This window comes from Citrus sinensis, chromosome 3 (assembly GCF_022201045.2).
Source record: "Citrus sinensis cultivar Valencia sweet orange chromosome 3, DVS_A1.0, whole genome shotgun sequence".
Lineage (NCBI taxonomy): Eukaryota > Viridiplantae > Streptophyta > Magnoliopsida > Sapindales > Rutaceae > Citrus > Citrus sinensis.
Window position 1 is genome coordinate 41,137,805 of NC_068558.1, and position 24,215 is coordinate 41,162,019.

Below are 24,215 nucleotides of genomic sequence, written 5' to 3' on the forward strand. Positions count from 1 at the left end.
GTCTCTTTTTGGAATTATTGACAAAATAGAGAGCTTTGAAATGATTCTTTAGCATGTGGAATTTGATTGCAGGCTTGCGGCAAATAAGAAATAATGGCCGAGGCTGAGGCATCATTATGGTTGCCCATACATACATTGGATAATTGTCTTGACAGTTGGCTTCCAACTTCTGAGATATCCTTTCTCTCATATTACATATTTAATGTATTTGATCGTTCTACCGTAATGAATTGCGTCTAAATCCAATTTGACCAAAGTTTTACTGAATCAAACCAATTTTTTTTTCTTTTTTCCAGCTTGTATGATTAATTTTGTGGATGCCACTGCTAGTTGATTTAATTGATGTTGTAATATTATCTGTTTGCAATGAAATCCAATTTATGTTTAAAAAATCTAGATTTATTATGGCGAAAGATTAGCACAGATCTAAATCTATGTAAAATCTACTCCATATAAAGAAATGGTAGAATACAACTAAAAAAAAAAATTCTGAGTAATTGCTTAAGAGCAAATTAATGTACATTTCTCTGTCAGCTCAAAATATTGTCCGATTCAAAAATTTATACTGGGCACAAAACGCACCGTTCTTTGTTCATTGTGGTTCTCACTGTGGTGAGAATCTCATTCTCCCAAACCAAACCCTCATTTTTCCCTCTTAAAAAGAAACCAAACTGTATTCAAAAAAAAAAAAAAAAACCAAAGAAACAAAACTAAAAGCCACTTTCCCGAGAACCAAACATACCCTTAGATCTCCAATTTCATAATGAGAGAAGAAGAAATAGAGAAGCTTCGAGGAGTGGTTCGCGACTGTGTGAGCAAGCATTTGTACTCGTCGGCCATATTTTTCGCCGATAAAGTCGCCGCTTTGACCAGTGACCCTGCTGACGTGTACATGCAGGCTCAGGCTCTGTTCCTTGGTCGCCACTACCGCCGTGCATTTCACCTCCTTAACGCCTCGAAAATTGTGCTCCGTGACCTCCGATTTCGTTACTTGGCTGCTAAGTGTCTGGTAAACTTCTGTTTTTTTATTGCATTAGAAAATTTGAATTTCGGATTTTGGGGTTCATGCTTTTTGCGTTTTTGGGTTTTATTGTGTTATGAAAAAGGGAAATTTTGAAAATTTCAGCTTGAAATTTGTGTTCTTTATATTACATGACAAAAGAATTTCAATGAGAAATATGTGGAAATTGAATTGCTCCAGCAAATTTGCGTGTCTTGTGTGTTTTAAGAAAATGAAAACTAGATTTTAGGCAATTAAGATGAAATTATCCACTTTGAGCTGAATAACTTTGTTCAATTTTTTCTTGATTGTCTATTTGTTTATACAGCTGGGCAGTTTTTCTTTTACTTATTTATTTCTGGTCTGTCCTTTGTATAATTAGGAGGAACTGAAGGAGTGGGACCAGTGTTTGTCGATGCTCGGTGATTCTAAGGTTGATGAAGATGGGAATGTTTATGACACAAAGGATAGCAATGTCATGTACTTAGATAAAGATGGGGAAGACAGAGAAATCAATGTAAGTTTTTGTTTGCAATCTCATTTTATTTGGCCTATTATTTTTTAATTTGTTGCACATTTGTTGTATTCTTCGCCCAATATTTCTTTTTTCTATTACAGATCTCTTCAGCTATATGCTTTTTGAGAGGCAAAGCATATGAAGCCTTGGAAAATCGTGCCCAAGCTCGGCTGTGGTTAGTTTTTTGCGATCAATTTACTGAAAATCGTTCTGCTTAATTGTATAACGCTTTATGTTATTTTCCCTTAGTTTTTCAGTCAAAATGATACTAGCTTATACTGTCTAACTGTCTTATGTTATAGTAAATTAGGTGCAGTAATTTAACGTACTTTTAAAGAAAGGAAATGACTTTATTGATTTAATGAAAAAATTTGAACATTGTTATAAACTTGTGTAAGTTGGGCATAAGTAAATTTATCTTTGATTTCATTAGAGCAGATTTTTTCTGAATGCATGAATTTTTTATATATGTGGTTAATAACCAAGGAGTTTGTTTAGATACTACTTGAAGAAATATCTATATATATAGATTGGTTAGTCTAGACAACTTTCCTTGATATAAATCAATGCAAAAGTTTGATAAGACAGTTTAAAATGTTAACATCCCATGTCTTCTGGAGTCCATTTGGTGACAGAGGAATAGTAGTATATGCTGGGATGATTTAGTTCAATAAGGCTATTGGTTCTGTTCTGCTGTCTCAAAGAGGTTGATTGCCAAATTTACATTTTCAAAGAGGTTGATTGCCAAATTAACTGCCACATGAATAAGATTTTCTACATTTTATTTTTTTGGTATCCTGAATGGTTTTTGCTTCCAACCACAATTCTGGTCTTCTATTGGTTCTTCCTTTCCTACTCCTGAACTCGGATGAACTTTTGGCTGCAATACCTTATTACTAAATTCAGCTCTAACGACAGAGGAACTTATTTGCTTCCTCTTTCATCTTGTTTCATTACCAACTTTCATATGCAGCATTTTTAGAACGTTAAGGAGTAATAGTATAGAAAGGTGGTTTTAAATCAAATGTAACAAGATTCAATTGGCAGATCAGCTATGCTTCACTCCATGTGGTTACTTACACCTGGATGTTTTGTTTTAGAGTTTTATGCTGTCTGAATTAGAGGCCTCATTTTATTATTTGATTGAAAGCTTGCATGAATTTCGGTAAGTTGGGTGCTTTCCTCAACTCTTTTTCTTTAGTAACTATTATGGTATCGTTTTATAGCCTTAATTAGCTTTTCTTTGGTGTTTCGTTTGTCAGTATATCTGCTCTATTCTGTTCAATTCATTTTGCTCTATTCTCTCAGTTTTGTTGAATTAAAACACTATGGTTCATACAAAGGCTTACTATATTTTTTTCATAATGATTTAAGGTATAAAGCAGCAATCAAAGCTGATCCTTTGTGTTATGAGGTATGCATGACATGTTATCAATGTTATTGTTTTTTTTTCCCTGGAGATAAGTTGGTGGGGGAAGCGTCCTCTTCTCAAAACTCCTTCCCTTGAATTTTATGGCTGCATAAAGCTCAGAAATGACTTTCTAAGCAAAATATTACAACCTCTGGAAACTATTTTGCCTTCTCAAGGATTAGAAAATTACTCGAAAGAGGGCCTAGATTTTTTGAGCTAGGCTTGTCCTTTTTCTTTTTTTTAATAAAATTTTAATCCGTTTCTTATTAAAATTTTAATCCTTTTCTTTAATTTGACCTCTGCTAATCACATAGATTTCTCATTTGGATGTTCCGTATAAGATACACCGTTTCTCATTCTTTATGATTTTTTTCTTTATGGCTGTACCTTGATTTCTTTTGCAGGCTTTGGAATGCCTTATTGAAAATCACATGCTAACATGCGAGCAAGGTAATGATTTAGTTTTCTCCTAGTCATCTGTTTATTTCATCTGAGAGAAGTGGATTGTGACAATGTTTACAGTTTGAATTCTAGTTCTTACATGCGCACGTGCGCGTGCGCACACACATAATGAAAATTATTATCACACACGAACATGTTGATATAAATTTAATTTGGTAAAACTTTCTTTGGCTGTGTTCTACTAGCATTTGATTTTTCATGGAACATGTTACAACAGGCTAATGCTTTAAATTATTGGATTTACTGTTGAATTTCAGAAACAAGTTTACTTTCATCATTGGAATTTGGCTCTGAAGATGGATGGCTTTCTTCATTTTACTCATGTTTGATAAAAAAGGTGAACTGTATGCAAGTTCATTATATGCTCTTCCAAATGTAAACATCCCTTCTGTTTTCTGATATTGATTCTTTTTGCTGTGTTTGAGTGCACTGAACAATTTCTTTCTTTCTTCTTTCCTGTCTCCCTTTGTTTTATCAGTATGACAAGGAGAATGTTGTAGAAGCCAAATTTAGAGAAATTGAGAAAGAAAAATGTGATAGTGTCCATTCGAGCCTGTCCTTCTCACACAGTCTAAAAAACAATACTGATCTTTTAGCCTGCAAAGCTGAGTACTATCATCAGTGTGGAGAATACCAAAAATGCTTTGAACTAACTTCTGTGTAAGTTGGTGAAGAAATGAAGAAAAAAAAAATATGGCTGCATTGTTCTTGAGATGCTGTATGACCTTTTTCTTTCCTTTTGTCTTTGTTTCCCCAGATTACTTGAGAAAGACCCTTTCCATCTGAAATGTACCTTGGTGCACTTAGCTGCTGCTATGGAACTTGGACATTCAAATGAACTATATCTGATGGCATGCAATTTAGTGAAGGATTATCCTCAAAAGTAAGCATTTCCTCTTTTCTTTCTTCTCTTTCTAGAAAACTTTGGAAGTGTGAAATAATGAAAGCATTTTTGCTATTAGATTGACTGTTTTTTATATTAATTTGAACTTCTAATTTAAAGTACTCTTTGAGTATTATATTGTTAGCTTATGAAGACTTTTCATTTTTTAGGGCTTTGTCATGGTTTGCAGTTGGTTGCTACTACTATTGTATAAAAAAATATGATCAATCGCGCCGTTATTTCAGGTAAGGATTATGCATTATTGAGTAAACTGAGGCCCTATAATTAATCTATCCATCTTTTATTGCCTCCGCTGATTTCAATATTGAAGCTTGTAGGTATGTGTTTTTTTCATATACCGAGAGATCCTTATATTATGAGATTCTATTATGTCTTTTTTCTTTGCATTTTAGGGGCCTTGTTATTCTGTCAACCTGTGATGCTAGATTTCAGAAATCTTCTCTTCACACAGTGTTCTTGGCTCTGTAATTGTCAAAATGTTGAAAAGCCTCTTTTTGTGTGATGCATTATATATGCAGTTTAATATTTGTGGAGTTCAGTAATATGGATTACCTTTATTATAATATTTTCAATTGTATAGTTTTTGGGTTTCTTCTTGGTAGGGAAGATTTTTGTCTTTTTTTTTTTGGGTTTGATTCTTCTTCTTCTTCTTCATTATTATTATTATTGTTACAGTTTCCAATTAACCAAAAAAAATTTTTTTTTGAGCTTGCTCCACCTTGCAAAAGTTTTAGGGTGCATTTAATTCACGAATTGGGGAATCAAAATGGGGAATGGGGATGATTGATAGTGTTAACTTGCTAAAAACATGAAGGAATTAGAATTGATTTTGGGTGGGGCCTAAAAATTTGGGATTGGGGTATTGGAATCCCATTGCCATGGGAGAGGTGGGAATGAGAATGGGAAATGAATTGACACTTTTATCCTTAAAGAAAATTAAATATTCCTTTTTTACCAATAAATAATATTAATAATAGTAGTAATAATAATAATAATAAATGTAATAATAACAGGAGTAGTAATAATAATAATAACAACTAATTTATTCTGAAAGTTATAGTGTTATGCTCAATATTATAATAAACATGTATATATTTTTCCTAGAAATGTTTATTTATTTGTTTTGTTAGTGAAAAATATACAATTTTAACTAAGGGCATTATGGTAACTTGCAATAATGCATTCCGATTACAAGGTAAAGTAAATAATAAATGGGAATGCAGCTCATTTCGATTCCGATTCCGATTTCAATTCATATAGCTCAAGTAAACAACATATTCTAATTCTCATTCCCTATTCAGATTCCACATTCCAGCCTATTTCGATTTCTGTCCATTTTAATTCATGGGAAGTAAATGCACCATTTGTCTGTTGCTCTTGTTAAATATATCCTTTATGGCTTTGATACAAGATTTGAAATGTTATTTAGAGATATGTAATTGCTTGTTGGCTCCATTCACTACAGCAAGGCTACAAATCTTGATGGGACATTCGCCCCTGCTTGGATAGGTTATGGAAATGCTTTTGCTGCTCAAGAAGAGGGTGATCAAGCAATGTTGGGTTATCGCACAGCTGCTCGTTTGTTTCCAGGGTAATTTTTAGCATTATATATTCATTTCTGTACCTTTCTGATTTTTCTTTCCTTGGATGAGCATATTCATGCAATGAGGACAAGGACAAAGCCACTAACTTGCTTTTGAGCAAGTTCCAGAAGACTTTTGGAATTTAATTTTTGGCTTTCTTTTTCCTTTTTGGGTCTCTGAAAGATATCCTAAGGGTTGGGTTTGGTTAATTGTGCTTATCTTGATATCACTCAATTCTTGTTCAATTGAAGAACAGTGTGCTTTGGGTGTATAATCATGTGGATAAAATATTTTTTTGGTCCCCCACATTTCTATTAGGTTTCATGTAATCCTTGAAATTTCAACTGCTTCATCTTAATCTGTTTCAAGAGCACTGTCGCTAAAAAAATTGGGTTTCATGGGTCGTCAACCAAGATTTTTTTTTTTTTCCCCTTTTGATTTGGTAAAAGCTTTTTACTCAGATTATGCCCTACATGTTTAATAAACTGTTTTACCACTATGAACTTTTTATGAATGATTCATATTTGAATTCCATATTTCTTCCTGAGAAACATTGTAAGTTGATTAAAATTAGTCTTAAATGTAATGTCTTTCTATTTTGGTGATAAACCACACTGTCATGAGTAGTTATATGGTCGTAAAGATCAACGAATTTCATTGTTTATTGTTTAGTGATGGTATGCATTGTGTTGTGGGAGTACTCTTATCACTATGAATTGTCTTTTTACAGGTTGAATCTTGACGTTCTCTTATTCCAGGTGCCATTTACCAACTTTGTACATTGGAATGGAGTACATGCGAACTCACAGCTTTAAGCTTGCCGAACAGGTGTATTGCCTTCTCCTAAATATAGGCTGCTTTTCATTTTTTTTCTTTAGATTTCAGTGAGAACTCTTAAGAGGTTGTTTGTTTTGCAATATGGAGTCTGATTGTTGGATATTCAGATGTTGGTCTATGTGATTTGCTAGTTGATGTTATCTCGCCGGTTTCATTTTTCTCTCTGGATCTTTGGATTTAATGTGAATACAACTTCTTTCCTCTTTGTTTAATTGTGACAACTTTTAACTGATGCTAATCACAATATTTATTCACGATTCTGAGACCTGTGTAATTATAAGTTTGGTCATATCGTCCATTTTCCTTCGTTGTCAAAACAGGCTCTTCTTCATCTGAATCTCTTAGTGATAATTCTTTGAATATCTTGTTAAACTTCTGATTAGCTGTCCTTTCTCCAGTTTTTCATGCAGGCAAAGACCATATGCCCGTCAGATCCACTTGTGTACAATGAACTCGGGGTTGTTGCTTACCACATGAAGGAGTAAGAATGTTTGGTTCACTTGAGTTGCTTTTTCCCGGTGATATGTTTACCTTATTAGTTTTTCTTTTTTAATAATATTATTACTTGGGTATATGAAATTTTATCCGAGTTAAACTTGGGCGCTGTTTGGTATTGAGATGCTGTAGCTTTTAGGTTACAGCGGTTGTGGAAAAAAAGCTGTAACTTTTAAATAAAAGTTAATAGTATGTAGTAAATATAATTTTTAAATAATAATTTTAACAAAATTAGTAATGATATAATAGATTTTTCATCATATAAGTGTAAAATCAAATCAAATCAACTTTCAAGCTACTTCAACTAGTGTTTATCAAACATTTTAGTGCTTTAACTTTTAAGGTACAGTTGTCCAACTCAATCCCAAACTATGCCTTACAAGAATTGTGCTCTTTTTATTGTTATATGTTATGGCTTTTGTATGAGTTTCCATTCACTGGTTTGACCAGCAAGTATTTGAAACACTTGTAGGTATAACAAAGCTGTGTGGTGGTTTGAGAAGACCTTGGCACACATTCCTTCCTCTTTAAGTGAAATGTCGGAACCAACTGTGGTGAATCTTGCACATGCTTACAGGAAATTAAAGTATGTTTAAATTTGTTGGAATAGGCTGTCTCACTTGCGTCTTCTTGTTCTATTGCCTATTCAAGATATTTTTCCTTTATTTTATTGTGTTTTTGTTGAATTGTACATAAAATAGCATTCAGCTATCTAGATTTTTTTTTTGGGGATAAATTTTCAAATGGAAGATCACCTTTATCTTGATAAATGCATTTTATTTTAGGGATTCGAGCGTAGTTTAATAATGTAAGATTTTTCAGTTTGCATCGTATGAGATCATGAGCAGCATGAAGATATAAGACAGAAGTATAACCTTCCTTATACTATCATGGCTGCTTATGATCAGCTTTGCCTAATAAGCTCGAGAGACTACTAGGAGCCCTAGTAGTTGTATCTATAGCACTTCCTAAAAGGACTTGATGCAAATAGTTAAATAAGGATATGCCAGATTATGGATTGGTCTACTCTCTACTGGGTAGTTCATATGCTATTAGTTTATATATTATTCTCTTGATGGAATAGTAATTTTTTTAATATTTGTGCTTTTTTCCTTCTTAGTAGGTGGTGGATTTATGTTCACTTCTGGTATTACTAATCTGTAAACATACATTTGACTTACTGTTTATTGAACCTGATTTTAGAATCTATCATGTTTCAGGATGTATCACGAGGCAATATCCTGTTATGAGCGAGCGCTGACGTTGTCGAATAGAAGCTTGAGCACCTATGCAGGTCTTGCTTACACTTACCATTTGCAGGTATGGTGAATTTGTTATTAATTCATTTTTCAATGAAAATTTGTGTACCTAAGAATATTCTGCTGTTGTGAGGAGTAGTTAGCTAATTAATCTGAGTGGTATTTGTTACCAAATACCAGTTTATTGGATGCATCTAGTGTCTACTGTTTAGAGTTTAAAAAACTATTGTCGGATCTTCACCCTTGCATTCAGAAAACTGCTAGAGTCTACGATAATGAATTTGTTTCTTTTGGCTCTCTCGTGCAGGATAACTTTTCTGCTGCCATTACATATTATCACAAGGTAAACTAAAAAGTACTCTTGCTGTTTCCTTCATGTGCAATAAGCCGACTGTCTATCGTAGTCATCCACTGTTGAAAGGACAACTCTAACCTGCTGCATTTTACGAATCACTGATTTGCTTTTTCATTCTAATCTGCAAATCAGGCACTGTGGCTGAAGCCAGATGATCAGTTTTGTACCGAAATGTTAAGTTTGGCTCTTGTTGATGAAGGTCGCCATGGCATTGACCCCAAGATCGAATTTCACTGATAATATCCTTTTCCTCACCGTTGTCATGTATATGTAATTTGTTATTCGTGCCTATAACAGTTTTAATTATTTTGGTTTCTGATTCACCCATGGTACCGGCGAAGGGCTTTATTGTATAAGCATAGGTGCGACATCTTCATCTATATTCTACGTTTTACATTATTAATTTATATCCTCATTTGTTGAATCTACTTGGCTTAGAAGTGATTTAAACTGCTTTCTTTCGCGGAACCATTTTATTGTAGGAAGGGATATTATCATTTGATACATCTCTTTATCATTGAAGTTTTTTAATAATTATATATTTTTTTACTTAATGTTTCAATTTTTATTATTTTATCACTAAACAGTTAAGTCCATTAAGAAATTATTGATTTCACATGAATATTGCAGGAATTTTAGTTTATTAAGCTAAGAGATTTATAATTACGTTAAAAAAATTATAATTACAGTTTTCGGATGGTGATGATACGAATGACCGGAGTGTGAGGCAACAAACGTGGGAAAATGGAGGAGAGAGAAATGGAAGCTTGTGGGTACAGTTTGATGGTGGTAACGCTGTTGGGAGTCCTAGGGAAGAAGATTGAATACTGCTGACAGGGTCGAACTAGTTTCTCTATTGCCATTTTTGTTGGCATCAAATGGGAAGAAAAAAAAATGTGGATTTAAAAAGGATGAGAAAGGGCATAAAAGATTTGCAGAGAACAGTGAGAAAATATGGCCTCCTTTCCTTTGTGCATCCACATTTAAACTGTTCTCTGTTGTCGTGTGCTCCAATTAATAACAGATGCTATTGGGGGCAATAAACTGAAGGGTGTAACTTGGTGTTGTATCAAATATGCTGTCAATGGAAATAATGATTCTTTATGATTCAAGCACCTTCTAGCACCGCTGTATTCTGGTGTGGTAGGTAGGAAAATCATTCGAGTAAGGATTGTGATCGTACCCAATTTGGTCTCTTTTTGGAATTATTGACCAAATAAAGAGCGTTGAAACGATCCTTTAGCACGTGGAATTTGATTGCATGCTTGCGGCAAATGAGAAAATAATGGCCGAGGTCCAGGCCGAGGCATCATTATGGTTGCCCATACATACATTGGATAATTGTCTTGACAGTTGGCTTCCGACTTCCGAGATATCCCCTCTCTCATAAATTCGGGATCCGGTTTATAACTCGGATTTTATTAATAAAATATATATTATTTAAAATTTTTTTTTTTTTACTCATAAAATTTTAAACACTTAAAATTTATATTTTTATGTAAAATTTTATTAAAATAAATTTAAATTTTATAAAATTACAAAAAAATATATACATATATAATATTAAAAAATACAAAATCTTAGTACAAAAACTCGAACCCGATGACAGGCTTTTTAAGCCCGGCCCGGATGTAAATCAACTAGCAGTAGCGTCCGCAAAATTAATCATATAAGCTGGAAAAATGAAGAAAAAAAAATTGATTTGATTTAGTAAAACTTTGGTCAAATTGGATTTAGATGGAAGTCAATAGAACTAGGGTTGGCAAAACACACAAGGGTTGGAAAAGGGGTTTGGTTTCCATATATTTAATATTTTATTCTTAAAACTATATTATATATCAGTATGTTTATTAGAATTAAATACAACATTTTATGAATCTAAAAATTTGTGGAAATGGTCGAATATATGCATGGGGGACCATTCATATAAATTTAGATAACTTTTTTTTTCACTTCTCATCTCTCTTAATTAAGTTTCAAACATATGCGAAATGATTGTTGTAGCGAAGACGATGAACTAGAGGAACAAAAATGATGACCGAATAAAAAAAAAAAGAAAACAAAAAAACTAGATATTTGCTTATATATTGCAATGATTTTTGACGTGCTCGTTGTAGGATTATTTTAAACTAGATATTATCTATTTGCAATGAAATGCAATTTATGTTTAAAAAAAAAAAATCTATATTTATTATGGTTAAAGATTAGCACGAATCTAAATCTATGAAAAATCTACTCCATAGAATTTTTTTTGTAGTTGTATTCTACCCATTTCTTTATAAGTAATTGCTTAAGAGCAAATTAATGTACATTTCTATGTCAGCTCAAAATATTGTCCAATTCAAAAATTGATTGCTTTCACGTAATCATCATATCATCATCTAATATTTACGTGACAAAACAATTAACTAACTATTTTATTCGATTGAATTGGAGATTTCTCAATTCAACAATAGATTTTATTTTATTTTTTTTCTATTAAAAGATGTTAATAATGTTACTTGTAGATTACGTATGTAATTTATGGTTATAATATTGGTGGGAGTTGTGTCGTAAATAATAAAGGAGAAACGAAAAAGTCAAATGTGAATCTATCATAGAGTTAACATAGAAAGCAAATGATATTAAAACAAATTTTGCCCTTATCAATTGAATCATGCATGCATTTGTTTAATATTTGTTAATAATGATCATCAATCGGCATTAGAATCTTCTCCCACCATCAAAGAATCTCGTCCGCTCAATTCAACTGATGGGAGGACACTTTTCAGAATTTCATTTTCACAGAATCAATAATAAAGGTGGGCTGGTGGGGGCTCTACAATTATTAGTGGCCTTTCATTTTCAGATGGGCCTTTTAAACTTCAAGATTTGATCTTCCTTTGCCCTCTTTTACAAACGAATAGCCGTTATGCGGCGCGCAACGAATACTTCATGTCAATTTTTGCCCATTTAGGTGGCCATCATGCTATTGTTTAGACTTGACAAATTCAAGCTTATTTATTATTAATTAGTATTTAGAGCTATTCTAACACATGCTTTTCGCATTTTTGCCAAAATTAATAATATCTCAGTCTATGTCCTCCTACTGTTTGGGTGCCACTTGCCTGACCAACGCGTGGTTTCGTTTTCATGGGGCCGGTGGCCCAGAGAGGATACTTCTTGGCAGTTTCCATATACGGTGACCCAAGATTTACTTCTTTTACGCAGCATAATTCACAATATATATATATAGCAACATCACAGCCACACACTAGCGCAGTAACACAATGAACAACATCTTTGAACAAATCCAACCACTATTCGTGAAGCCTTCTACCACCGCCACTGTCAAATTAAGCTTACTGATTTTAGGGTTTGAAAATTCTGTTTTATGGTTGGAAAGTTTTCTTTTAGGATTTGATTAATTTTGTTTTGTTTGGTGCATTCTTTTTTATTTTTAGATTAGTCTAATTTAGATATGAAGTTGGAGACTTGCAAGGGCTTTTTCAAAGATCACCAAAGTTGAATTTGAAAATCTTGTAATGTTGTTATTTTTCAATGTGGATTAAAAAATTCAGGTTGAAATTCATCACATTTGCAATAGGGTCTGATGTTTTATGCTCTAAATCATAAAACCAAAGAAATAAAAAATATTGAATCTATATCATGTTGCACAGCTCATGACGGATTAGAAGCCCCCTAAAAATATTCTTAATTTTACACTAATTAATATTCATTAGATTTGAATTGAATTAATGGATGAGATTAATTAAAATTAAATCTTCAAAATCTTTTAATATTCTCTCTCTCCATGTGGTCTCCACCTAAAATTTTTCTCACTCTTTTATTTTTTCCCTTCCTTCATGTGATGTGCTCTCTCTCTCTTCTCTTCTCTTATTCTTTTCGTTTGCTTTTTTCTTTCTTCCTCAGTCATAAAAAGTCTTAACTCTCTCCAACAAAAATTCTTTACTCTCTCCAACTTTTAACTCCACAACTCTTTCTTTCACTTTTTTTCTCTCTCCACATACCATTTGAAAGCACAAAATTATTAATTTTAACCAGCGGAACTAGTCCCCCATCAAAATAGTCATCAAACTCAAGTTTAACAAAAAAATCTTGTGAAAAAGGATGTCTATTGACAACGACATGGCATTAGAAGTTTTTCTTCAAATCTCAAGTCTAGATATGATTGGTACAAAGATTTACCACATATTATGAATAAAAATATTAAAATCTTAAGTACATGAAAAAAATATGTGCAAATGGGAATATGATCTCTACTCTATATTATGAATAAAAATAAAGAAAGAGAAAATAATAGCAATTTTGAGCAAACAAATAGAAACCTTACCTTATGCTATTTAAAATTATTAGTATTACATCATAATTAATTTGAGAATTTGCTTTAAGTGGTCCATAAAGTAAGTCTAAAATGACTGAATAAGACAAAATTACAGAGACTTCTTTAACCAATGAAACAAGTTGGTTGCTTCAATATTCCTCGTCAATGATTTTGGTGCCCAACTTTTTGAGTCCTCCTGGAAGGATTTCAACAACAATGCTACGCAAAACTGACAATAAAAGAAAATAAGAGGGGAAACGAGTGAAAACAACAATGAAGAAAAATAAGTAGTATCAATGGTCTGCAGAATACAACTTAAGCCTATAGCTTGAGGCAATCACTATGCACAATAAAACTCAAATCACAGATACAACTTAATCGATATTTGTGTTCTGATTCAAAATCTTCATCACTTTCTTTTTCAATAATCCTTTTCAACGCTTCTTCATATTTCACAACAAACTCTCTAAGATTTGTCGAGGATGTTACAAAGCCATCAAAGAAGGAATTAATGCCCTCACTTCGTCCTGTAGTATTCATTCCAGCCAAAAAAAATACTACGATTATAAACAGGTGCCCAAGAAGCACGTATTTCATATAGATGATTTAGCCATTCATTGTCTTCCAATTTATATTCTATAATCAAACTCTTCCAAGTTTCTTCAAATTCCTCTACTTTGTAAGTAGACATAATACATTTTTTCAATCCGATCTTGAATCTTGACTTCTTGAAGTACACATGTGACAACTTCTCGCAAACTTCTTCTTAATATGCCAAAGGCATAATCGATGGTGAGTATTTGGAAAAACCGTCACAATTGCTCTTTTCATTGCCAAGTCTTGGTCAGTAATGATAGAAATTGGAGGACGTCCTCCCATAGCTTCAAGCCATGTCTCAAAAAGCCACTGAAATGTTACCTCTGTTTCATCCTGTAGGAGTGCACAACCGAATTATATTGACTGTAAGTGGTGGTTCACTCCTGTGAATGGTGCGAACGGCATATCGTACTTGTTTGTTCTATAAGTTGTGTCAAATGAAACTACATCCCCAAAACAGTGATATGCCAACCGTGATCGAGCATCTACCCAAAAAAAAAATGGTTGCTTGCCCTTTTTCATCACATTGGATTGCATAAAAAAATTGAGGGTTCTCAGCTTGCTTTTTCCTGAAATTTATAAGGACTGATTGAGCATCCCCTCCATCCAATTGCCTATGACGCACATTCCTTAAGTGATTATAGCAATCTCTGTTGTTAAAGCCCATTTGCGAACCTCCTAGAATTGAACGAACTTTTGCAATAGGCAAATTTTCTTTATGAAAAGCTTCAGTCAAATTCTTAGCAGCTTTAGGCATGTGTTTGTTTGATTTCATCTTTATTCTTCTAGCAGAAGTAACTACTTTATGATTGTGAGATTACCTGAAAACCGTAATCTTCCACTTGTTTGACCATTTGTCATACATAACCCGCATACTAGCTTCACACCCACATTTGACTGTTGAACAATTTCTACTTTTTTTTTTTGTATTTACCTCACTTGCATCTTTTTCATTGTGATCTTCCATAAAATTAGGCTTATTAATCTTTGGCACATGCTTTCCTTGATGGGCACAAGTAAATTGTCCACTAGTCACCTCATTGCAGCCTACTCTACTCTTGGAAGAAGATTGAGTTCAAATCCAAAACCCCTTCTGTCTACCGTAATCTTCATAGTAGTTTCTAGCTTGCTCTAATGTTTCCAAAAGCATCCCCACATATGGTGCCTCTAATTGTTCAAGATTGTTTTCAACCTCTTCGCCATTGTTCCCCTGTAATGTGTCAAACAATTGAAAGAAAAATAAATAATGTATAAAAAGATAAAAATATTGAAAAAATTACGAATTAGAAAAGTTAGGTAAAATTAATTGTAAAAAATAAATAAAAAATTATAAAAGTATGACACATACCAAATATTCATTATTTTCAGGCATCTTCACGAAGAGTTGTGGAGTTAAAAGTTGGAGAGAGTAAAGAATTTTTGCTGGAGAGAGTTAAGACTTTTTATGACTGAGGAAGAAAGAAAAAAGCAAACGAAAAGTCATAGGTTAAAAAGAACAAGAGAAAAGAAGATAGAGAGAGCACATCACGTGAAGGAAGGGAAAAAATTAAAGAGTGAGAAAAATTTTAGGTGGGGACCACATGGAGAGAGAGAATATTAAAAGATCTTGAAGATTTAATTCAACTAATCTCATCCATTGATTCAATTCAAATCTAATGGATATTAATTAGTGTAAAATTAAGAGTATTTTTAAGGGGCTGCTGATCCGTCCCCTATATATATATTTATAATCCAAATGTGGAAGCTGAGTGGTTACTTTTTCTATTGTGAAGGTGACTAAATCCAGAAAGGTAGATGCATTGGTGAATGCCACAAGTAAAAAGATGTTGACGAGCTCAAGTTTGATGTCAACGCATTTACAATTGTTCTCGACTTGTTTTCAGTTTTTCAAAAGTCACATTCTATAATAAATTCATTGTCAACTTGATCAATAATTTGAAGTTTGAACAATAGATCGTTCTTTGTTGTTTTCAGGTAATAAATTAAATTAATATAATTATTTGAGACAAAGATAAAAACCTACCATAAATAGTGAAGAAATTTAGTTGATCAAGTAAGTATAACTCAACTGAATCTATTCAATTCATTTGAGAAAATCTTAATAGTTTCTTTGTTCTTGATTTGAATGGGAAAAGAGAGCGTGCAAATTTATTTTTGAAAGGGTGTTAAAATCAGTTAAGAGCCGGTGACTTTTGGCTTGAATTTTTGAAAATTTAAGACTATGAGATAAATAATTATGTCAATCAATTAAATCATGACTTGGGCACCACTTTTAATTCTAAAATACGTATAACAAACAAAAAAAGAAAAAGGCCAAACATATAACATATAACGTATTTTAAAAAAGAAAATTTATAAGACTAGAAGGGACTTTAAATTTTTAAATAAACTAAATAAATATATTATTTTCAAATAAAATTTAAAGCGAATGAGGCCGAGCGCATGGCAAGGCAGTTCAGCCCATGCTCAGGTCACAGTCATTCATTCACACAGCATAAGAACAGACGAAACATGCTGTAAATACCCAACGGAAATCTATTTAAAAGCAATAAAAGAAGATTGTTAATGTTGCGAGAGATTATCAAACTCCTCTTAATAAGCGTAAACGATACCTCCTCGTGATATTAAATTATGGGTTTAGCCATTTGACTTACGGAAACTAAATAAAATAAATAAATAAATAAATAAAACCATGAACGAATTTAGAATAGTAGAGGCGGAGATCAATAAAGAATCATAAAATAATAATAAAGAAATATATTAAAATAAAATAATTCTTTGGATTGCGAATGAGATTCAGCACCGTGCGCATTTGCAGTTCTGATAATCCCAAGATCTCCGCCGCCCACCATCCGAATCAAGATAAGAAATTCCACAACACCCCACCCAATTCTCGGGATGCAACTGCCAAGACTACTGTGCAGGACACGCGCCCCCCCTTCAAAGATTCTGGGCCATCCTGAATTTTTGGGACCCATCACACATACCTACTACTGCTAATAGTAACACTTTTGTGGGTCCCACTGGAATCCCTTACACAGATTCATATCATCACCGTCATTATTATCTCATTGCTGTCTGGCGTCTGCTGACCATTGATTTTTTTTTTTAAAAAAAAAGCACAACCCCGGAAGCTTTTACCTTTACCATTTGGACCTCGGGTCGGGCAGCGGGCAGCGGGCAACGGGCTGCTCAACTGTACTTTAGAAGCTAACGAACAGAGTTTTATCATTCTTGCTCCTTGGATTCTTTCTTATTAATAAATTAAAAGGTTTTTATTTTTATTTCTATAAAATGGTCCCTACTTTTTCATTTTGTTACATTTTAAAGAGCAATTATCATGCACAGCTGAAGATAATTTCTACCCTTGAATTCTTGCTTTTATTAGATGAGATCAAACCAACCGACCTGTCCTTTACAAACATTCGTTATTCTAATAATTGATTGAGTGGTGAATCTTTCAATAAGTGTGAGACCATATATATTTTTTTAACAAATTCTTACAAGATATTAATTGTTAAATATGTGAGTTGGACCAAATATAACATTAACATGGTATTTAAAAAGTTAAAATATTAAGAAAAGTCTTGATTAGATCATTTTAATGAGATAGTATAACATAATCCATCAAATTCAAATTCTATATGCGTGTTAAATAATTATTATATAGTAATATTTGTTGAAGTCAAATTTATTTAGTCATTTAAGACAACATTATGATGGTTCAAACCTAATAAAAGTAAATAATAATAATAATAATAATCATGTAGTTTGGACAATAGTTAATTAATTAAGGATCTAATTAATATGGTGTGTCAAAGTAATAGCTTATTAATTAAACGTAAGAAATTATAAGGAGCTTGGTGATAAAATTGCACTTCAACCTGGCCACCGCGCAAATTTTGATAAAACAAGAACAATGAACGCAACGATCTTTTTTTCAGAAACACGTCATTCCGATTTCGTTTACTTTTCCTTTTCTTTTCTCCTTCTCAGTTCAGAATTTAGCGGGAGAACCCAAAAGAATTTCTCTCCTGTCTGTCAAATCTCTGTCCGCTTCCCTGTCCATCAACCCCTTGAAACTTGAAATTTTTTTTTTTTCCCGAAGGGGATGCGGGCAGGTTGCTGAATATTTAATTGTAATATAACGCAGTTTTAAGACGTTAGAGACATTTTTTCGAGAGTGTTTGGAAGAAAACCCTTTTGGGACATTACTACTTGTTGGGGTTTTCAATTAATTATTAAAAAAGATTTGGACTTTTGTTATGGGTTTTCTTGTTGATTCTCAAAGGGATGGTGGCGGTGATGGTGGTTATGGAATGTTTGGTTGTTGCGTGAGGACTTTGGTGAGAAGGAAACAGGTGGATTCTGTGCATACCAAGCCTGAGAGGAGCCATCAAAAATTGGCCAAGAATTTGACTATTCCTCACCTTGTTGCAATTGGTAACTTATCTAATGTTTGGGAAAACCTGATCTGGGCTTTTGGTGTTTACTTTAATGGATTTGTGTGATTATTAGACTTTTCCGCTCCCCCTTCCCCACCCCCAAACCAAATAGCTGAGTGTTTTTGATAGATTATGCTCTTGTAGCTTGGATTAGTTGCTTATTTGGTTTTGCTTTGAAAATTTTCATTTTTGATTGCAGCTCATATATTCAATATTTCTTTATTAGGTGGTGATATAATAAATTCCGGACTTTTTTTTTTTTTAAAGCTGGATCTCACTATTTATTTCTCGTACGAACTCTGGTTAGGTGTTGGCTCAACAATTGGAGCTGGAGTATATATTCTTGTTGGAACGGTTGCTAGGGAGCATTCAGGACCGGCACTCGCCCTTTCGTTTCTTATAGCTGGAATAGCTTCTGCTTTTTCAGCATTTTGCTATGCTGAGCTTGCAAGTCGTTGCCCGTCTGCTGGGAGTGCGTATCATTATTCATACATATGTGTCGGAGAAGGGTAAATCCTTATTGCCTTTAATATTGGTACAACTCGTAATAGTCATTTCTTATAGATGTAGTTTATTGATTCATAATAGTGGTTCTTGTTTCTGAAGTGGGATAAACTAGTGATTAGCTGGGGTATAGTAATCCTTATTAATGTTTTGGTCTATTAAATTGATTAACTTAGTTGATGTTCTTCTCCCTTTAAAATTGCTTTGATATGCCTGAAGTTGGTGAATATATGTTGTATTTTGGCAGTGTTGCGTGGTTGATTGGCTGGGCTCTGATACTTGAGTACACAATTGGCGGGTCAGCTGTTGCTCGTGGCATATCCCCGAATCTGGTCTGGTGAATTTTATTGAACTTTCATTGAATATTTATTTACTTTAGTTGTTACCATTGAGTCATATATGTTTTGCACCATCCATTAAATTGGAATGGCTTAATTGTATAGTTTGTTCATTTAGCACGTTTACTTTTTCCTTTCATGTATTTTCTGTGTGTTACCTTTTTGACAACTAATCATCTTTGTATTGATTTGAATTCATCTATTTTCTGAGGGAGGTTTACAGTTGCCAATGCATTTTAAATGTTTCTGTTCTTATTTTGTTGTCATTAATGATTATAGGCTATGCTTTTTGGAAGTGCCGATAGTCTTCCTTTCTTTATGGCTCGTCAACAAATTCCTGGGCTTGGCATTATTGTTGATCCCTGTGCTGCAATTCTTGTACTTATTGTTACTGGGCTCCTGTGTGTGGGAATCAAGGAGGTATCCATTTGTTCCTTTCAATTCTATTTATATTTCTTTTATCACCTTTTTTAGCCCCTTTTTGAGTATAGTTGGCTTCTTTTACTTAAAAGATGAGAACTCTTATGCAGAGTACCATTGCACAAGCTATTGTTACCACTGCCAATGTACTTGCTATGCTGTTTGTCATAATAGCCGGTAGTTATCTGGGATTCAAGACAGGATGGTCTGGATATGAACTTCCTACTGGGTAAGGGGAATCTCATATTCTATATCACTGAGGTAAGATGGTTTTCTTTAAAATTAATTGGATATCTTTGACTTGATAGGTATTTCCCCTTTGGGGTCAATGGGATGCTTGCTGGGTCTGCAACAGTCTTCTTTGCATTCATTGGTTTTGATGCAGTTGCCAGCACTGCTGAGGAGGTATATAAAGTTTTTTCCCCCTTGCCCAACCCTTTATCCTTTTCTGGTAGCTTGCAGTTACTTTTGTAGGAATGCCTTGATGGTTCATAGAAGTTAATTTCCACATGTGAATAATTCTGTCAGGTGAAAAATCCTCAACGAGATTTGCCATTGGGTATAGGAACTGCACTGTCTATTTGTTGTGCATTATACATGCTGGTCTCCATTGTCATTGTTGGTCTGGTACCTTATTATGAAATGGATCCTGATACTCCAATCTCCTCTGCATTTGCAAGCCATGGGATGCACTGGGCTTCGTGAGTTTATAATTCTGGTTAAAACCCACAATGCATTATATTTTGTTCTGTAAAAGTTCTTATTATTGTTATTACTGTATTTTCGGGTTGCAGATATGTGATAACTATTGGAGCTGTTACTGCACTTTGCTCAACATTAATGGGTTCAATTCTTCCTCAGGTAATGCTTAAGATTTCCTTCTATGGAAGCTCAATTGTTGTATCTGCTTCATGCTCCATGCTCCATGAAGCTTTTAATGAGATGATGTTACTGCAATGTTAATGATCCACCTCCATGATTGTTTTGAAACTTTGGGAAATGGTCCAAGATATTTTTTTTTATTTATGTTGGAAGAAACAGTGCTTGATATAGATGAGTCTTTTGGTTTATCTACTTTCAAAGGGTTGTTCTCCTAGTTCTGTTCGTTTCATGTCTGCTGGACTTCCTGACTGGTAAATTGCTTGAATAGAACTGGACAATGTACACTAGACTGCTATCTTATTGTTTGCTGATTCATAATGATTTTATTGAGAAGATACTATCTTAAAAATAATTTTCTTATTGGATATCCTATCATCTTCTTTTCCATCAATGAGTTATATGATTTACTTTTCTTAGCTTTGTTATGCTTGTACGAACCCCAATTTTTTCTGCTTTTTACCCAGAATTAAGTACTTGATTTCTATGTAACTAACATGGATGTCCTTCATCTTTCATCATATGTCCTTTTCAGCCACGAATTCTGATGGCAATGGCTAGAGATGGATTGTTGCCACCATTCTTTTCAGATGTTAATAAAACTACACAAGTTCCAGTCAAGAGTACTATTGTGACTGGTATTGTTGCCGCAGCATTGGCATTTTTCATGGATGTTTCAGCATTGGCTGGAATGGTGAGCGTACGGTTGTTGTAATTAGGCTCTGAACTGTGTTGTTGATGGTCTTTTATTATTATTTGATTTTAGTGTTTTTTTACCCAGTGCCAGCTAAATTTCAATCAAAAACCTCTCCATGGATATCTCTCAGCCATAGTCCTGATATTTAACACCATTTTTTGTCCAAAGTAACTATTATTCATGGCTGTTTTGAGTATCTATCAGAAACCTCTCCATGGATATTTTTCTTTTGTCCCCCTATAAAAGCTTTTTTCAGTGTTTGTCTAAATGATGCACCTACTGTGGGTGCCAATGTCAATGAAGTACATTCTAGTATGCAATAGGTTTTGCTGGCTGGATTTCTGGGTCATGTTACTGGCAGGCTGTTGAATTATTTGGTCATAAACAGTACACCAGACAGTCAAATTAATATGAATGCTGAGTTCTCAATTGTTGCTCTTTGTGCAGGTCAGTGTGGGGACACTTCTTGCTTTTACTATGGTGGCGATTTCTGTATTGATTCTCAGATATGTCCCCCCCGATGAGGTGCCAGTTCCATCCACACTTCAGTCATCAATTGATTCTGTATCATCGCAATTTAGTCAGAGTTCTCTGTCTATTAGTGGGAAAAGCCTTGTTGATGATGTTGGTACTTTGAGAGAAACTGAGCCTTTACTTGCCAAAAGGGGTGGAGCAGTCAGTTATCCTCTTATAAAACAAGTTCAAGGTATTATGCAACCTTCGTATTTGGTTATCTAGACCTTCACAATATGCAATTTTTTTGTAAATTTTCAAATGATTAGGTGCAGTTTATTGTTGGTTGGTCAATAGCTGCTCCGATTGGGGTGACTGAATGCACTGTGTGGTATTTTCCTAATTTCAAAAGTAAATATATTCTTAACTTCCATGTGCAAGTATTATTGAAATGCTTAAGCAGAATATGAAAAGCTGTGTTTTCCAATGTAAATTACATCCCTTTGGAGTGTGTTTGAACTATGATACGTTCGCCCATCATATTTAAACTTATGGAGGTTGGATAGTGCTGGACTCTTGGATATATTACTCTCCTGATTCCCTTGATTATCTTCTGGGTTCTGCTTAAGTGTTTAATTATGTTTTATTTGACTATTGCAGACATTTTAAATGAAGAGAACAGGCGAACAGTTGCTGGATGGACTATAATGTTTACATGCATAGGGGTGTTTGTTCTTACATATGCAGCTTCAGATTTGAGCCTTCCAAGGTGGGTCTATCTTGAGAGCCTTTGTCAAGCTGCTCTCATACTGATGGTTTTGTATTACAAGCTTATATATTCTCACGCATGTCTCCGTGTTTAGCTTAAAAATGAGAATTAAAGGAAAATGATTGTATTTTTTATAAATGATTTTATGGATTGATTATGAAAATTCACAATCTAAGCTCAAGGAAAATAAGCTTTATGAAGAATTTCTCAGTCTTGACGGATCGAGTCCACCAGTAAACATACTCAGAAAGAGGACAGAGGAAGAGAGCAATGTGTCTTATAGCAGAAAAGATACTCCCTTCACTATTTCTTCGGGCTGAGTTAAACCTCTAGTATTGTACTTAAGTTTAGAGGAAAATTTTGTGCCTCCATACCTGAAAGACCATTCCTATTTTAATATGTTTTCTGTCATCCTTCTGTAGACCTTTATTGAAGCAGTTTTGCAGTTCAGTAATTTGGTTGTCTTTCAAATTGTTTATTTTTCTTCCAGGCTTCTCCGGTTGACTTTGTGCGGCATAGGTGGTGCTCTTCTTCTATGTGGTCTGATTGTTCTGACCTCTATAAATCAAGATGAGGCCAGACATAATTTTGGGCATGCAGGAGGTATGGTATTTATTCCAAATTTTGAGTTATTCATGATAAATTTGGTTTAACTTGACCAAAAACTAACTTGCATCGCACGCATCCACCAGCCATTGCTGTGAGAAGGATGCAAACATGCTATAAATGAATAATATTTTTAGTCATCTAAGGATATTCACTAGCAATTTCTTCTAAACTGTTTTAGAATGATCGAATTTTCTGGTATAATCTCTAATCACTATGAGCTTCTAAATTATTTCAGTTGTGATTTTAGAGATTCAGTTCATCTGGTTCTTGCGGCACTTATTTGCTCCAAAAAGACAAGCCAGAACTTTTCTTGGGTCACAACATATACAGGCTGTAACTGTGTTCAATCTAGGAACGAGTCGATTAAGCTAACTATATATTTCTGTTCACTGTCGGTTTCTTAAGCCAATATGGTATCTGCATGCATGTAAAATCATATTACAATAGATTAATTCTATCTATTCAGTACTTGGGTTTCTTTTAACTTATATGGGTTTAATTTGGTAAGAGATTGTCTTCATTTATGGTTAATCAACATGGAATATTGTCATCTTTTCAGGTTTCATGTGCCCATTTGTTCCACTGCTGCCTATTGCTTGCATACTTATCAATGTCTACTTACTGATTAATCTGGGGTGAGTTTCCAGTAAATCAATTTGCTGTTTGTGTATTCTTTAGACCTTAAGAATTTAATGGTATTTTGGTTTATGGATGAATGCTTTTGAATTTTGATTAGACTTTTTTACATTGTGCCTGGTTGTTTCATTGTCCAACTGCGGCACAGTTTTGCAAAGTATTACTCCATTTTATTCTTTTGCCTAATGTGTCCTGTTAACTTTCAGATCTGCCACCTGGGCACGTGTTTCAGTTTGGCTTATCATTGGAGTTCTTGTTTATGTATTTTATGGCCGCACCCACAGCTCATTGCTGGATGCAGTCTATGTCCCTGCGGCTCGTGTTGATGAAATATACCGTAGTTCTCGAGATTCTCTCCCTGCAACTCATGTGGATGGAACTTACTGCAGGTCTCAAGATACTTTGCTGGCTTAGTTGTTTTAGGTAGCCTGTAAGCTAAACTAGCTTTACAGAAGATCTCCCCTGAAACTTCCCTTGCAAATACTTGTAATATTATTGTGGCTGGGCTGATGAGTTGAATTCAGCCTCGCGTTTGTATAGTATCCATTGGTGGTCATCATTAGTTTAATGGCCTGGGGACCAGAAACAGTGTAAATAATTTTCCAATTGAATGATAAATTTCTTTCTCCAGCAGTTCCAACAGTTTGCCTTTTTGGTATTTTACTGGTTATTCACCAAAAGCTGGGTTTCCTACACAATCTGATAATTTTGACTTAACCGA

General features: G+C 33.9%; 2 protein-coding genes across 5 annotated transcripts; both read left to right on the forward strand.

The window, feature by feature from the left end:
• Positions 1-494: 494 nt before the first annotated feature.
• Positions 495-9,927, forward strand: LOC102612573 (anaphase-promoting complex subunit 6-like). Of its 4 annotated transcripts, XR_008053595.1 has the most exons (18): positions 495-1,009; positions 1,383-1,517; positions 1,619-1,692; positions 2,892-2,931; positions 3,333-3,378; positions 3,648-3,727; positions 3,869-4,050; positions 4,148-4,273; positions 4,444-4,518; positions 4,687-4,758; positions 5,760-5,885; positions 6,636-6,705; positions 7,113-7,195; positions 7,682-7,795; positions 8,430-8,529; positions 8,776-8,811; positions 8,956-9,185; positions 9,513-9,927. XR_008053595.1 is itself a non-coding variant. In XM_052438783.1 (17 exons), exons 1-17 carry the CDS (start codon positions 764-766, stop codon positions 9,058-9,060), a joined length of 1,710 nt encoding a protein of 569 aa, XP_052294743.1. In that variant the 5' UTR covers positions 496-763; the 3' UTR covers positions 9,061-9,247. The 4 variants fall into 4 exon arrangements, 3 of the variants coding, with proteins under 3 accessions (XP_052294743.1, XP_052294744.1, XP_052294745.1); XM_052438783.1 differs by lacking the exon at positions 9,513-9,927 and having other exon boundaries at positions 496-1,009; positions 8,956-9,247; XM_052438785.1 differs by lacking the exons at positions 495-1,009; positions 9,513-9,927 and adding an exon at positions 2,618-2,682 and having other exon boundaries at positions 1,471-1,517; positions 8,956-9,247.
• Positions 9,928-17,673: 7,746 nt separating this feature from the next.
• Positions 17,674-24,136, forward strand: LOC102613964 (cationic amino acid transporter 2, vacuolar). Its single transcript, XM_006479112.4, has 14 exons — positions 17,674-18,187; positions 18,497-18,698; positions 18,941-19,025; positions 19,311-19,451; positions 19,562-19,680; positions 19,760-19,856; positions 19,980-20,152; positions 20,246-20,312; positions 20,866-21,024; positions 21,475-21,733; positions 22,141-22,249; positions 22,740-22,852; positions 23,418-23,493; positions 23,701-24,136. The coding sequence occupies exons 1-14, from the start codon at positions 18,010-18,012 to the stop codon at positions 23,906-23,908; spliced, it is 1,986 nt and encodes a 661-aa protein (XP_006479175.2). The 5' UTR covers positions 17,674-18,009; the 3' UTR covers positions 23,909-24,136.
• The last annotated feature ends 79 nt before the right edge of the window (positions 24,137-24,215 follow it).

What these genes read in the sequence shown, in the direction of transcription:
- LOC102612573 (XM_052438783.1), top strand. Translation starts at nt 764, where the DNA reads ATGAGAGAAGAAGAAATAGAGAAGCTTCGAGGAGTGGTTCGCGACTGT. An exon ending in ACTTGGCTGCTAAGTGTCTG is followed by an intron (nt 1,010 to 1,382) that starts GTAAACTTCTGT and finishes TTGTATAATTAG; the next exon opens with GAGGAACTGAAGGAGTGGGA. An exon ending in GTTGCTTACCACATGAAGGA is followed by an intron (nt 7,196 to 7,681) that starts GTAAGAATGTTT and finishes AAACACTTGTAG; the next exon opens with GTATAACAAAGCTGTGTGGT.
- LOC102613964 (XM_006479112.4), top strand. Translation starts at nt 18,010, where the DNA reads ATGGGTTTTCTTGTTGATTCTCAAAGGGATGGTGGCGGTGATGGTGGT. An exon ending in TCCTCACCTTGTTGCAATTG is followed by an intron (nt 18,188 to 18,496) that starts GTAACTTATCTA and finishes AACTCTGGTTAG; the next exon opens with GTGTTGGCTCAACAATTGGA. An exon ending in TACTTACTGATTAATCTGGG is followed by an intron (nt 23,494 to 23,700) that starts GTGAGTTTCCAG and finishes GTTAACTTTCAG; the next exon opens with ATCTGCCACCTGGGCACGTG.